The 16,025-nt window shown below is 36.8% G+C and overlaps 3 protein-coding genes across 4 annotated transcripts; 2 read left to right on the forward strand and 1 right to left on the reverse strand.

The window, feature by feature from the left end:
- The first annotated feature begins 1,759 nt into the window (after nt 1-1,759).
- On the forward strand, nt 1,760-6,822 carry LOC107958891 (far upstream element-binding protein 1). Its single transcript, XM_041112913.1, has 6 exons — nt 1,760-2,138; nt 2,350-2,633; nt 2,728-2,817; nt 2,899-2,970; nt 3,182-3,298; nt 5,537-6,822. The coding sequence occupies exons 1-6, from the start codon at nt 1,826-1,828 to the stop codon at nt 6,656-6,658; spliced, it is 1,998 nt and encodes a 665-aa protein (XP_040968847.1). The 5' UTR covers nt 1,760-1,825; the 3' UTR covers nt 6,659-6,822.
- A 320-nt stretch (nt 6,823-7,142) lies between these two features.
- Nucleotides 7,143-9,238, forward strand: LOC107958893 (uncharacterized). 2 transcript variants are annotated; one of them, XM_016894796.2, is made up of 3 exons: nt 7,143-7,669; nt 8,195-8,385; nt 8,907-9,238. In XM_016894796.2, exons 1-3 carry the CDS (start codon nt 7,619-7,621, stop codon nt 9,091-9,093), a joined length of 429 nt encoding a protein of 142 aa, XP_016750285.1. In that variant the 5' UTR covers nt 7,143-7,618; the 3' UTR covers nt 9,094-9,238. The 2 variants fall into 2 exon arrangements, with proteins under 2 accessions (XP_016750285.1, XP_016750286.1); XM_016894797.2 differs by lacking the exon at nt 7,143-7,669 and adding an exon at nt 7,673-7,758.
- A 136-nt stretch (nt 9,239-9,374) lies between these two features.
- Nucleotides 9,375-11,151, reverse strand: LOC107958892 (ferrochelatase-2, chloroplastic; the record flags this gene model as incomplete). The annotated part of the gene is made up of 6 exons (XM_041112914.1): nt 9,375-9,811; nt 9,893-9,993; nt 10,066-10,345; nt 10,438-10,541; nt 10,638-10,739; nt 10,819-11,151. Coding segments are annotated over 6 exons (1,137 nt in total), but the record flags the coding sequence as incomplete, so codon positions are not given.
- Between the last annotated feature and the right edge of the window lie 4,874 nt (nt 11,152-16,025).

Here is a 16,025-nt window from a genome sequence, read left to right on the forward strand (position 1 = left end):
CCTCTCCGCACCACTCTCCATTCTCTCTCCTCTTCTTCTTCCTCTCTGACCACATATGCTCTCGCCTTTTTTCTCCCTCAACCCTCATTCCTTTGGTTGGCCTCTCCAAGACTGTTGAGTACATGATCTCTAAAGTCAATGACCTTGAATTTTAAAAATTAGGTTTCCATTATTGGCATTGTTAACTATATGTCACGTGTTATTTGAATATTAAATTTATGTAATTTTAATTTTCTTTGCAAGTTTTAATCATGTTCTTTACATTTTAAAGGATGTTAAAATCTTTTTTTTTGGGAGCATGAACAAATTATTATCCAAGTAACATTGGCACTTTTATTTTTTATTTTTTTATATAGCATGTATAATTATTTGTAAATATAAATTTTGAAATTATAATTATCAATAAATAAAATAATTGTTAGTAGTAAACTATTATTAATTGGAGCGACATGATGTTGTTGCTTTATTGATTAATTTAAAGCTTATGTTTATGTGTATGCAATGATACCCATTGTAAAGTCTCATTGTTTAATATTTTTTAAGTACTAACTATTGTTCTTTGAAGATATTATATTTTCTCATAAAGGTATTACATTTTAAATTTACTTGAATCCTTAAATAAAAAAAATGTAAACTTAATTTAAATTTGTAATTTCTCAAAATTTACAATACTAAATATGATAAATAACACTAATAATTGGTAATTTCATAATGGTACCTATTTATATGACAAAAATACTATATATTTTTTAACAAAGGACTATAAATATTTACTGCAGTAAATATAAATATTTTTCATGACAACTGATTCATTTATTTTAATTTAAATATAATATTGTATTACTAATAGTGAGAGTAGTAATAACAATAATAAATTATATTAACTTGTGCAGAAAAAAAAACTTCATGAGCGACAACTTGTCCAACAATCCAAAAGAAGAGTCAATTTATAAATTAAAAATAGAAATAAATGATATATGAAAATTAAAAAAACACGATTGGTCGCGCACATTGAATCAATACGTACAGTGGATTTTTTATTGGGTAAACTCAAAAATAGTCACTTTTGTTTGCCTCATGTTACATTTTAGTCACTTATGTTTTAAATGTTATGTTTTAGTCACTTATGTTATTATTTTGTTACGAAGTGATCACTCTTCCGTTAAGTTCTGTTATCTCCCTAACGGTAATCCTACATGGCAGTCCAACTAGATATTACTGAATCTGTAATACATACTTCATCCGGATAAAGTATGCATTATTAAATTTAAATTAAAATATCAAATAAGAAATAAAATTATAAAACAATATATTATTTGGAAAATAACTATTATTGTAATGAGATACATGTTTTATTAAGCATAAGTATTTAAAATTTTGTTTTTGTAATGTGATACATGCGTAAATATATATATAATCATATTAGTGAATCTGCTAATACATACTTCATCTGGATGAAGTACGTATTAGCAGATTTAGTAATATCTAGTTAGACTGCCATGTAGAATTACCATTAGGGAGATAACAGAACTTAACGGAAGAGTGATCACTTCGTAACAAAATAATAATATAAGTGACTAAAACGTAACATTTCAAATATGAATGACTAAAATGTAACATGAGTCAAACAAAAGTGACTATTTTTGAGTTTACCCTTTTTTATTTTGTACATACAGAAAAAATGAAAAATCCAATTCACGCGCACAAGAGGAAAAAATATCCAAATCCAGGATTAATATATAGATAATAAAAGTTTTAATTGTTATATTTTCCCCACTCACACTCGCGCTATCCCTCTAGGGTTTCTCTCTCTCTCTCTCAAACTATGGCAGACGAAGGACAATACTCTTCAGGCCCCGACTCAGGTAGCCACAAGCGCAAATACGATGACCAGGGGCCGCCGTCTTCCGTTGGCCGGAGGTCCACAGGGTTCTCGTCTCCAGATTCCGCTCCTCCTCCTTCCTATGACAGCGTCCCGCCACCGCTTGACGGCATCGAGATGGCCAAGCAGCGAGCTCAGGAGATTGCTGCTCGCCTTACGGCGGCCTCCGCTGGCTCTGAAGCCAAGCGCCCTCGTGTCGAGAACGGTTCTGGCGGTGGTTTTGATAACGAGAAGGGATTTATGTCCGCTCCTTCTGGTATAGCTCCCCCATTGTCTCTGTTTCTTGCCCATAACACGGTTTCTTGAATGGTAGAAACTTCATTATTTGAGGGGATTATTGCATCTAGGGTTTTGTATTTAGGGTTTCGAACTTTTAACTGTATATTGACTTTTTTCAGCTGGTAATAGTATAGATCTGATTTTTGAAAGTTGATGCAAAGCGTAATGAAGAGCTCTAATAAATGCAGATATAAAGCATATGTCAAGCTCTGCTCCTTCGGCAATACCTGTTTCATATGGTAGCTACCATGGTACTAGCAAAAAGATTGACATTCCACAAAATAGGGTTGGTGTTATAATTGGCAAAGCTGGAGAAACCATTAAATATCTTCAACTGCAATCTGGCGCAAAGATTCAGGTCCAGCGAGATATGGATGCAGATCCTAATTCCGTGACTAGGCCTGTGGAGCTCATGGGTACTGCTGAACAAATAGCTAAGGCTGAGCAGTTGATAAATGATGTTCTGGCGGAGGTTATTCATCCTTTATTTTTTATCCATGCGAAATTGTTGTATTGACCTGTTGCAGAATTTGAGTGTAGTAATATCTTTTTAATGCTTTGTCCAGGCTGAAGCAGGAGGTTCTGGCATAGTTTCTCGAAGATTGACAGGACATGCTGGAAGTGAGCACTTTGAAATGAAGATACCAAATAACAAGGTATCCAATTTTAAAGTGTTACTCAGCTTTGTTCATTGACTTTATTGTTTCAAGATAATATGTTATTCTGCTTGATCTCAGGTTGGCCTGGTGATTGGTAAAGGTGGTGAAACAATTAAAAATATGCAAGCTAGAACTGGAGCTCGTATTCAGGTTTGAGTCATAATAGTCATCTTTATGTGGAAGTTCTCTGTTGTTGCTTAGCTTCAGATCCATGGATGTGTATTTATTTGAATTATATTCAGCTAACTTTGGATCAGCTTTTATTTATTCTTAAGCAGTTCTGAACTATGCTCTTCTGAACCAGTCATAATTGCACCTGCAAATATGGTTTGACAGCAGTTCATATGCTATTCTTGTGCAGGTGATCCCGTTGCACTTGCCCCCGGGTGATACATCTACAGAAAGGACATTACACATAGATGGGACTAGTGAACAGATTAAAACTGCTAGAGAATTGGTTGATGAGGTCATAAGTGAGGTATGCTTGGATGTGATTCTAGGAGGAAATGTTTTCCTTGAGTTAAAATATTCCGCCCCTCTTCTTTTACCTGGATCGCTTGTGCTTGTTTTGCACGTACATTATGCATGTCACTCCTGTAGTTCTATCCATAAATGTTCTTATTTGAGTGTTGATTTTCTGTGATTTTGGAAGCATCATGCTTTTTCAGTTTGCTGTAGTCATATTCCTTATATTATTAATTGCAGGGTAAAACCATCGTTGTCCATTTGGGTAAAGTAGGGACTAAATTCTTACTCCATATGTTCATTTTTTCCTAAATAGACTGTTATTATGATCTGTTAATCATTGCCTCTGGTCAATGTTTTGAAAATCTTCCCTTTGTTTTTTCAAATTTTTACATTTCCTCGTACTTGTATGTACCAATTGAGAAAGTATATGGTTCTCCCACACAGGTTTTACCGTTTCTTCCAAGTATTCTGATGAATAATTTTAGGTGCTTTTATATCCCCATTTCTGGATGTAGTTATTCAGCCACTTTGAGATATAGATTGGATTTACATTATCATCAATATCTTTCTTCCCTTTGTTCCACTTGTTAAATCTTGAGAGTTGCAGACATCTTTTGCTGGTGATCCTTGTTGCTATGACAGCTGATTGAGAAATTGTCATATTTTTCAAGATGACTAGTGGAAGATGAGCAGATCCTCTACTTTGTAAGAGATTCGACGACTGTTTTGTATCAAAATTTTATGGTTCTAGTTTTATGTTAGGAGCTAACATATGGTAGTCTGAACTGGTTGGTATCCTTCTTGAAATCTTATCCGTGGATTTATAGTATTACATGCCAAATTCAAACTGTCAAGGTCTTATCTGCAGTTGGTTTCTTATATATTATTAAAGTAAATTGTGTGTTAAGGATTCAAACAGCTGTGAGTCACAGATGGTTACTGTTCTTTAGTTCTACTTCAGTTTTGTGCTGATGTTTTATGTTTAGTTTGCAAGGCGGGTCTTGCCCCCTCAGATGTTAGGATATAGTGCTATAAACAAGGACTTCATTCTGGCGATAGAACTCCAATATTTTCGTCATCCTTTGGTTTAGTATGTATTGGCCAATTGATAACACCAGCATTTGTTTCTGTCTTGGCGTTTCCTCTGCATTGTGTGCTATGGTTTGAGATCCTAGCTTAATATTTAGTAATCTTTTATTTTGAGAGAGGCTTGAAGTTGTTGGATATTAAGGTTGCTAAATATTAGACTCTTATATTAAATAATGTTCCTATTTCTGTTAGTCTTCCCACTTGTTAAATAGTTAACGTGGATGCTATAGTTTTTTTGTACTTAATGTAGTGCTTAATTTGGCTTATTCTTTGAATATTTAATCTTTTCAATCTTATTTACTTATTTGAGTGTACCTGGTTTCTTCTCCGTTATCAACAGTGTTGGCTGGGGATTACAAGTTCTCATAACCTTGAATTTTCTACTCTGAAAATTTAAATTACACTCTCTACCTGCTAAAAGATTGTTTTCTCTAACTAAAAGATGTTCTTTAACCCTAATTGCCGGGTTTATTTGCATTGGATTTCTCCTTGTTCATCATTTGGGTTGGATTTTTTTTCATCAGAAAATTCTGACTTTGAGGTGGTATATATGAAGAAAATTTGATGATAAAGGTTCATTATCCAATCTAAATGCAGATAATAATCCTTAAGTGTTTGATCTATATTGCATTTTTCTTTCCTTTTTGGTATATAAAATTTTAGGGTCTGTTTTAAGAGATAATTTGCTTAATTCGTGTTGATTGATCTTTTCTAGGACTGTTAAATAAGATGATATGTAGTGTACTTTTAACTGTGAGTTTCTTGCCTGTATATGGCAATGTAGTACATAGTTATTTTGTCTTTAATATGAAAGCTTCTATTAGTGTTTCTGGGTTTTTTTCTCTTTGCACCCATTCACTTCAATTAAGGAGAGGATGGGCTTCTGCTGGAGTAAAACACAATATTCCTTCCGACCATACGGTATGTAGGCATTTTAAACCCTTCGTACTATTGTACAAACTCGATTAAATCCACTGTGGACATATTTTGTGTATTTTTGCAGTTTTATGCTGATTTTAATACTTGCTATTTAGTTGTTTTTTGGTATATCCCTATTTGTTTATAGATGCATATTCTGTTTCGCTGTATGTCTTTATGTGCCACTGTGCCTGCATCAAATAAAAGTGAACTTGTTATTTGAGGAAATAATTTTGTGCAGAATCGTATGAGAAATCCAGCAATGGCTGGAGGTTATCAACAGCAAGGATATCAAGCACGACCACCTGCAAACTGGGGCCAAGGGGCTCCTCAAATGCAGCAACCTGGCTATGGTTATATGCAACCTGGAGCTTATCCTGGCCCTTCACCACAGTATAACATGTCTCAGCCACCTTATGGGGGCTATCCTTCCCAACCTTCATCTGGTGGATATGCCTCTGGTTGGGACCAGTCAGCTATACCACCAAACCAGCAAAGTTCTTCTGCAGGTGGTTATGATTACTATAATCAACAGCCTTCTTCACAGCAGCAGCAAACGCCTGGTGGTTCAGCAGCTCCAACTGATAATAGTGGTTACCATTACAGTCAGCCACCAGCTTCTGGCTACATGCAACCAGGACAAGGTTATGCTCAGGATGGCTATGGTGGATACCATGCACCTCCACAATCAGGTTATGGACAACCAGCATCATATGAACAAGAAGGTTATGGCTCGGCACAAAGCTATGGCAGTGCAACGAACCCTACTCAAGAGGGTCACACTCCCTCCTATGGTGGTCAAGGAGATGCTGGTCAAGCACCTACTTCTACCCAACCTTCTGCGGTGGGTCAGCAAGGGTACAATACAAGTCAGGTGCCTAGCCCAAATCCTGGCAGTTATCCACCTCAAGGAAGTACTCAACCTAGTTACAGTCAGAGTGGCTATGGGAGTCAACCACCAGCTCAGTCGGGCTATGGACCTGGGTATGGACCACCACAAGGGCAGAAACCACTGGTCAATCACCCTGCCTATGGGCAGACACAGCAGTCTCCTACCACCCCAGGAAGCTATGGCCAGGCAGGATATCAATCACAGCCTCCATCTTCTGGCTATGGACAAGCAGAATCAGGTTTGCAACGGCCTCAATCATCTGCTTATGGTGGTGCTGCAGCTGCGCAGCCGGGATATGGTGCCCCACCCTATGCAGCACAATATAACGCCTCTTATAGCAGTTATTCACAGCCTCCAGCATATCCTTCTGACAGCAATGCAAGTGGGGGCACTCGTGGGACTTATGAGGCAGCGCCAGCTGCTCAAACCGGGCAGCAAGGTGGAGCTGGAAATGCATCACCGCGAACTTGATTAGGGATAAGTTTGTTTTAAGACGATTAAATATTTTGGTACTTGATGCAAATGGTTTTATTGTACTCCAGGTAGATCTAGCTATAGTTTTTGCAATGTGATTTAAAGTAATGCTAGTGTTTACTTCGATATTTTGATGCTGCAAATGGTTTTGGATGGTTTAATTGTCTTGCACTTTTATGCTTGTGTTTTAATCTGAGGACTATAATTGCTTGTTTTAAGTAGTCATTTTGTTCATCTTATAAATTGATATTCTTGAGGAATATCTTTATCCTGTGGAGGTTGGTTATAATGTTATACAAGGCAGATGCTGCAGCATTCCTATCAATGATCGACGAGGGAGCAAGCAATTGCCATCTGGGCCAAACAAACTGAAAATAATAATACCCAAAAAAGTGAAATTTACTGAAATACCCCCTGTTAAATTGGTAAACCTACGTTACCATTTATTATTCCGTTAATCTTACAATTTTCATCTTGTGATTTTCGGTCTCTGACGTTCCAATATTTGCCATTTTTTTTCTCGTGCTTTCGCCTTTTATTTTTCCAAACCTAAAATCCTATCGGTGTGAGACCATGGCTGAATCGAAAGGAATGAGGGGAAAAAAAAAAGATAGAATTTCTCGCTGCTCAGCTCTGTGTGCCGAAAATTTCGCTTCATTTTCGAGCCTAAATATAATGAATTATAGTGGGAGTATTCGATTATTTTTCTTGACAATAATGGTGCCATAATTTAATTCAACTTATGATATCTTTCTGGCAAAATCGTCACAATGAACAAAAAAATGGGGATCACTTTAGAGAGTATGGCCAAAAACAGGAGGAAAATGAGGAGATTGTAGACTAACCAGGTTGTATTCAAAGTTAATTCTTCGCTGCCATGTGTTAAAACTTGAAACTGAAAATTGTATCGTGTTCTTCGGCGACGGGGAGACTGGGTCTCTGACAGATGGCGTAATAATGAATGTTCAAGCTAGTAAAACTCACCAGGAAGGAATTTATATTAATAGGGTAAGTTATATTCTCGGTTCTCAATTTGCTCTCTCTCATCCCCCACGCACATATCGGAAAAAAACTATTCATTTTTTTTCTCTTCACAGGTTCTCACGCGTCACTCTTATTTGCTTCTTAATATTTCCTTATTCAACTTTTATACTGTTGTCTCTTTCTTTAATCTTCATTGTTTACCGACCGAGTTCTATGGAGGGTTTATAGGTTTTTTATGGAACATGTTCATATTTCCCGTCTTTTTCATTTCCTTGTTTTAATTAGTTTAATGCTGCTTAAGAAATTACGTCTCCTCTCTTGTTTCAAATTGATTTGTTGATTTGATCTTTAGAATTTGGATATATGTATCGTGTGGTAATTACGTCACGGTATGATGAATTTAAGACGCGCAATTCTGGAATGATTTGATGGAGAATGTTCAAATTTTACGAACGACGACGCTGAGTTGAATATCTTTTGGTGCAAATCGAACGCTTTATCGTAAAATTATACGGATTCAATCATTGATATTTGGTTTTATTTGTGAAGCTAATGGCGTTGACATTGAAGTTGGCTCAGTTGCAGTCCAAGGCAACTCGAGCATCCCAGTTGGTATCAAAGCACGCTCCTCTGTACTACAAGCAGCTACTTGAGCAGAATAAACACTACATTCAGGACCCACCCACTGTTGAGAAATGTAACCTTTTATCAAAGCAATTATTTTACACTCGTCTAGCCAGGTTATCTCCTATGACCAAACCACTGCATTGTAATTTTGGGTGATATCTTTCCCTTTTTTTTGAGATTCTTTGCATATAGATTGATAGACACTGCAAATAACGGTCGAATGTTAAAGGTCTGAGCTGAAAGCTTATGCTGGTAGTTGATCATGGTGTCAACGGTAAAAGGGCAACGGAGAGGGTTCTTGTCCTTGTTTCGAGTTATTGCTTCGACTTTTGTCTCTCCTATAACAAACAATGCCATGCAAAGCATGGCAACGGGTTGAAACAGAAGGCGTGGCTGCATTTTAGTGTTAAACGTTAGCCTAGACTTCTCCCAATATCGTATATTCGTTTTTCACTTTTTCCTTGAGCCTCTATCGATTGCCCTATGCTTCCCTGCATTGATCAAACCGTCATGCTGATCCATTGGATATTGCTTTGTTTACAGACAAGTTTCCCTTCTTGTATCGTCACTGCTTAGTGTTGTTTGATTGTGATTTTCTGTGCTTGTGATGATATGTACATGTGATTCGATGCAGCATGCCTAGCCGATACGAGGCATTCCAGAAGGAGATGGATTATGTGAAGCTAATGTGGAAGAAAAGGAATGAATGGAAGATTGAAGATGCAGGAATTGCTACACTGTTCGGGTTAGAATGTTTTGCTTGGTATTGTACAGGAGAGATTGTTGGTCGAGGTTTCACCTTCACCGGCTATTACATCTAATTGAGTCACCAATAATGGCTTCTGAAGATGAGCTGGTCTAGCTTTTTACTATATTCGTTTTCTTGAATGTTTCCGTCAAAACATACGGTTTTGCCGTTCTATAAGAAAAATCAGACTGAGCTAGCGATAACCTTTTCTGTTTCAATAATTTTCTTATCTCATCTTCATTCTTGCATAAATATGATCAATCTCATAACAAGATGCATAACCAAACGCTGTGCAGTCAATATGCACAGATATTTCTTAAGGATAGCGGCAGATATACAAAGAACATGTGGTCATAAGCAGCTTTCTGCACCTCTTTGAACATGGAAATTATGAAAGACCAAAAGTGAATGAAAATAAAATCTCAAAATGCCCTCCCTCAATCCTCTTGTTGGTTTTGGTAGGTTAATTCCATTTTCCTTTTGATTCATGCACTTGTATTATTCTCAATTTTAAGATCGCTATCATTTTCACGTTTTCCTATCTCAAGCTCCAGAGAAAAGGGATTTCAGGAATTCAACGGCAGTCGGATTCTTTGGCAGTTTCCCTTAAGATTGATAGGGCTTTTGCAGATGGTAGAGCTTCAACCACAGCATCAGCTAGATCTGTGATGAATGAAGAGGTGCAACCTAGAGCAGGCACCCGACCCCAATTCTTTATACCGGATTTAAGAGCTAAGTCCTTGTATCCCATGTCTATCTCTTCAAGAGTCTCTATGTGCTCACTTACATAGCTGAAATTTGTGATGGAAGTTGAATTAATCTACCACCACATAACCTAAGCATTTTGATCCACATGATAACAAGCCATGTACCTTATCGGAACAGCTAGAAGACTCTTCACACCTTTCCAGCCAAGCTCAACGAGAACTTCATTAGTGTAGGGCTTCGGCCATTGCACCGGACCAACTCGACTCTGTAAGGCAAGCATGGATAAGTTGTCGTTATTATTCCAAGTGAAAGCAGATACTCGGGTTCTAAAACTAACCTGATATGCAAGAGTATGATCGTTTCTGGCTCCTCTAGCTTTCAGCTCTCGCATAATTAAGTATATGCACTCCTCGATTTGATTCTTGTACGGATCTCCAGCATTCTCAACGTAGCTAACGGGCACACCATGGGCACTAAAGAATATAAGGACCTCTTCAGGCTTTTCAAATTTGCTCAACTGTGTCACAATTGAATCAGCTATAGACCTAATATAACCCTGTCGCCGGTACCAAAAGCGGATGATCGAAACAGGTAATCTTGATAAATATGCATTGTCCCTGAAACATAACTTGCATTCAGAGCCGAACGGCGAACAACAATGGAGGGTTTCAAGCTGGAATAGGCTTAATAAAAATGATCTAACACCTACATGAATATTCGCTGCAAAACTCGTATGCTTGACCCAGTTGTTGTGATTGAGAACTGAGGAAACAATGGCAGTACAACAAGCTTCATTATCCTGTCTCGCTTAATCTGCTGCATAAAATAAATAGTGCTTAGAAATATAGAAAAAAAAATGCATTTGAAGACTGAAAACTTGTTCGACCATCAAAAGATATGATTACGAACCTGCTGAATTGCCTCTTCCATGAAAGGGTACCAATATCGCATTCCCACATATACATTGGCATGTAAATTCTTAGCTTCCAAAGCCGTTCTAAGAGCATCTGCCTGCGTGCAACAAAATTTTCGGGCACCGGCACAAAGTAACCGTCTCAAATTTTTAGAATTAAGGGATTTTCATTTTTACCTGTTCTTCAGTTATTCTACGCAAAGGTGAGCCACCACCAATGGCAGCATACCGTTGTTTGGTTTTGGGAGCAAGAAGAATAGATATTAATGATGGCTGTCGATTCCACCAATATAAACCTACACCTAGTTTGCAAATTAAAGCAGTATAGGGAGTAGGGTCGATCCCACAGAGACTGAAATTACTGAAAATTGTTTGTTTCTTGACCAGATTAGTGTCTGGGCAGTTGTCGTGCCCGCGACGTTTGGGGGGGAAATAAAATATGAAACCTGAAATAAACACAAGAAAACGTAAAAAGTAAAAAGTAAAAGATGAAATAAAAATAAATAACGAAATAATTTAAAGGAAAATCAATAAAACTTAGCTCAGCCTTAAGCACGGGTTTTCCCGTCTTTGACCCGTTCCTCGAAATTAGGTGAACTCCTCTTTTCCGATAAGCTAGTTATAGCTACCAAGGACGCCTCAGACACCAACTCTTCCTTGTGTAAATTAGTTATGGAACGTCCTATAACTAACCCTTACCGATCGAACAACCTACGAAACGTCCGTGATTTAGAACTCCGGCAGCTTTGCGTTCTAGAAGAGCCTAGCTAGAACCAATGCCCTCAAACGTTGGGACATTTAAATCCGGTTACTACTTCCCTTGACGGAACCAAACAGCAATCCCCACTTGGCACTCCAATGTGTTCACGGAAGACCAATTAGACAATCGATCCTTTCGGAATTCCAACTGTACGTCTAGCCACACTAACTCAAACGACGTCTTTTTTGACTTAGTATTGACTTGACTTTGTGAGTTGACGAAGTCATACTCTTAATCCGGAGAAATAATAAATATCGAAAGTTGGGAGTTAAACAGCTCGGGTTCGTAACTCACGGGTATTTTGACGGGATTAACTCCGGCTTAAAGCTGAAAGGGGTTTAGTGTGGCATAAACTTAATCATGCTTGAAGGTTATGGAAATGATAGAATATATGAAAAAGGTAGTGGAGATGGATAGGAAAAATAATCTAATGCTCAATTGAATTAAGAAAAAGAAAAAACAAGGTGGATAATGGAATTCCAAAATGAAATAGGAATGTAAAGACAATTGATTAATGGATCATTTCCTAAGAACTAAAACCCCCTATTTATATAGATAGGATTTACTAAAAATAGTTTAAGAAAATTAATATAAAATCTAAAATAATAATAATTAAAAAAAATAAAATTAAAATAAACTTAAAATAGAATTTCTTATTTTTGGCTTTTTACAAAGTCAAATTTATGACTAGTCCTTGGCTTGCTCTATTTTTTCGCTTTGGCCCATTCCAATAATTTCCTTCTAATTTGGCCCCTTTTCAGCTTGCTTTTAATCAATTGCATCCCTTGACAAGAATTAAATCATAAAAACACTTAATTAGCATGGTTCAGTTCATCAATAAACCAAATTAAGCACAAAAAATATGCAATTTGACATGTTTATCAAATCCCCCTACTTAGCTCATGCTTGCCCTCAAGCATGTTGTTCTTTCAAACATTAGAATTAATTCCACAATTTATTAAAAGTTGAGCCCCTTTTCCATATCCTCAATCAATGCAAACAACATAGGCAAAAAGAAATAAATGTTCAAAATATACATTTTAATCAACAAGTGTCATAAAATTGAAAATATGTCAACTAAACAATTTCGCTAAATTGAGATTGAATCCCATAATTTGCATGGCATTATTAATTAACTATGCATCAGAAAATTAATAGACAAGATCAAACCTTTTTACGCGAACTAGGATGACAACCCAAGCACCCTATCCCGGTTACTCAGTTCAAACAGTCTTTATTTATTATGTATTATTTTTTCTCTTTTTTTTTTAATTTTATGGGGTGTTCAGCTAGCGGAATGTTTGTAAGTTATCGACTTGTCACTCGAACCTTTTTACGCGAGACAAGATGACAACCCAAGCACCCTGCGCCAGTTACTCAATTCGGTCACGTTTTCAAAACTTCATTCATAGCCTGAACCTTTATTAATTTATTTATGCACAAGCAAACATATTTTATTCAATCAATCAATTCATGCGAAAAGAATTCTAGCTACATATACCAATTTTAAAACCTAAATGTCAACCAATCTATATACTTAAACATTTAATTCAAAATTTGCCCAATTGCTTAAATCGACTAAGTATGAGGTTTTAAGGCTCAAATGTTGAATAAATTGTCGAAAGAATTTATCGTAAGATTGAACACATGCAAAAGAGAAAGACATGCAGCAAAAATTAACATATCAATCCAACCCCCCCACTTAAACTATGCTTGTCCTCAAGCATGTAAAATAAAGTAAGCAGCTCAAAATAAATTAAAAATGAAAAAGTTCAGAACACTCCCCGTGTATTTTAATGACATCATTGGTGTTGAGAGTCGCGACTTTGCAAGATATTGAGGATGGTGGTGACTTGTGTTTCTATTGTTTCAAGTCTAGCTTCGATTCGACTTAAACGGGCCTCCACAGTCAAAGGGTGTTCCTCTTGCTCTCTCGTATTAGTGTGTGGATGTTTACGAAAAACTCTATTTTCCCGAGCAGCCTGTGTACCTAGAGGAACAAAATAACACAAAGTAGGGGTGCCGGCAAGCAATCCCATAGAATCCAAACAATGTACATCTAGGTAGTCCATACGATATGCACATGTGAAGGTTGCGAAATCAATTTCAGATTCGAAAAGTCGAGAGGCTAAATTTGAAATAAATGATCCAAGTATAAGTGGACGGTTGTAACTCAAAACAGCATGAAAATTTCGTGCAAACCAATATCCTAAATTAACTTTAAGACCCGAATGCATACACCACAAAAAGAACAGTTCAGTTTTAGTCAAAGCAGCTGATGCGTCATTTCTACCTGAAAAACAAAATGCTAAAAATCGGTGTATGTATTTTAAAGCAGGCTCATGCACCCATAAATCTTTTGTGGTCTTTGGATTATAAAGTTGGTCAGAATTAGTTAAAACACGATAAACATGCTGAGCATCGAAGTCATTGGGAACATTTAAAAGAGCAGAATGATAGGCATCGGATTGAATGTCATTTGGGTGGATGAAACCCATGGCAATGTTAAATTCTGAAACAGACATCCGAAAGTCTTTTCCAAGCAAACGAAAGCAAACTATATTTTGTGTTTCAACAGTTTGCAATGCATTTATATTGAAACTAAATGTGGTATAAAACTCATATACTAATTCATAATATGCATCACAAGTAATATTAGCAAATAGAGTCCAACCAATAGCATCAAAATAATGGAGCACTGCATCATGAATATCTAGAAGTTCAAGAGTAGGGAAATCGATTTGCTTACAGACCGGAAGCGAGCGTTGTTGGTTGGCGTTGTATCGTGTTTGCTGTTCCGATGTCGAAAACTCTAGAAATCCTCGCAAACGACTATCGGTAGGAATAAAATTTGCTCGATTACGTCTGTTGCATTGATTTGCTCGGGGTGGTCGAACGTGCTCGTTAGGCGAGTCGGGTGGGGGATTTCGTTCAGCAGCTTCAGTACTGCTGTGCGGGGGCGTCAATGGCTCACGTTTCAACCGTCAATGACTTCGGGTTTGGCGTTGAGAGACTTGTTCAACAACGGTGGGTGTAGGCTCGACATGGATGTTAGAAGTTTCGACTTCCTCTGGGCTGCTTGAAGTGCTTGTGTCGGTCGGGGTTAGACTTCGTCGTCGGCGGGCTCTTGGTTGCGCGGCCGTTCGTCTCGGAAGAGGTGGAGGAGGTTTATCGTCGGTGATATCGACGACAGGATGCGCGGATGTAACATCCCCTAACCCTATACCGTCAACGGAACAGGGTTACGAGACATTACCAGTCAGTACAGTCCAATTTCGATCATTAATTAAAATAAATATTCACACATATCCTAGTTTTAAGATGTCATCCCTTTAATGGGCCCTCGCGGTCCAATATGAACAGTAAATTTCAAAATTCATACTACATACCGTTGCCAACCATAATTTACTCATTTCATCAATACTTCTACAACCTAAATGACTCTCCTTAAACATCCTGGGTACATGCTACTATCAATACTCAACATACTTTACCTTAATGAATTCGGGATCGTCCTGGGATGCTGATTCAACGTACTATCTTTACTTAACCTGCGCACGGAAACAAACCGTACACTGAGTATGGTATACTCAGTGGTATTTCTAAAATCCGAACATTTAATAATATAACAAATACTTAAGATCATAATAACAATTATAATTATGCAATTATTTATTCATAGATAAATTTCAACTACTTACCATATAAATTTTATACAAATCATATAATAAACACAATAACATAATTGTTCAATTCTTAACTAAATCCATTATTATTTACTCCATTCTTTCACTTACTACTCGGTGTAGCTTTCCTTAATTTACTCACAATTCAATATCATTAAACTATATTCAACTATACACTTATCAATCATATTCCATTTTAATTCATTTCAATAACTGTCAATTTCATTTATATCATATCAACTTACTATCCCTGGTAGCTTTCAGTATATACATACGATTCATATATCTCAAATCACATTTCAATTCATCAAGTGGCATCGTATATCATCAATTCGAACTCCAATCATTTCATGAACCTTTGGTTCATATTTTCAATTTCATGTCTAAATTTTCAATTCTCAATTCAATTTCTTGTTTCATTTCAATAGCTTGATCAATCAAATTTATTCGATTTATCTTTCACTTATTTACCCCTATTAACAAACCCGAACTTTGACAGATACACGGATTTCAACCCAAACACACCAGTACGACACATTGTGCCTAAAACGGTACATAGTACCTGATCAGTATACGACACATAAAGTGCCTAAAACGACACACGAGGTGCCTGATACGACACACGATGTGCCTGAAATACGACACATAAAGTGCCTGATCGATAAAGCCGGCAAATCCCGTACACTTTCAGATCCTATGGCATGCCAATTATATCCGACTCAGTCCGACTAGTTAATAGGGTATTTCATTCACTATCTCAATTTAATAATTCTTTCATCAATATACCATTCTGATAATCACATATATTCACCCATTTTCACAATTCATACAATTTCATTCAATTCAACAATATATTTCAATTATTCACATTAATTCATAATTCAATACAATTCAATTCACTTTTCAATATCAAATATTCAATTATCACAATCTCATAT

This window comes from Gossypium hirsutum, chromosome A05, assembly GCF_007990345.1.
Source record: "Gossypium hirsutum isolate 1008001.06 chromosome A05, Gossypium_hirsutum_v2.1, whole genome shotgun sequence".
NCBI lineage: Eukaryota > Viridiplantae > Streptophyta > Magnoliopsida > Malvales > Malvaceae > Gossypium > Gossypium hirsutum.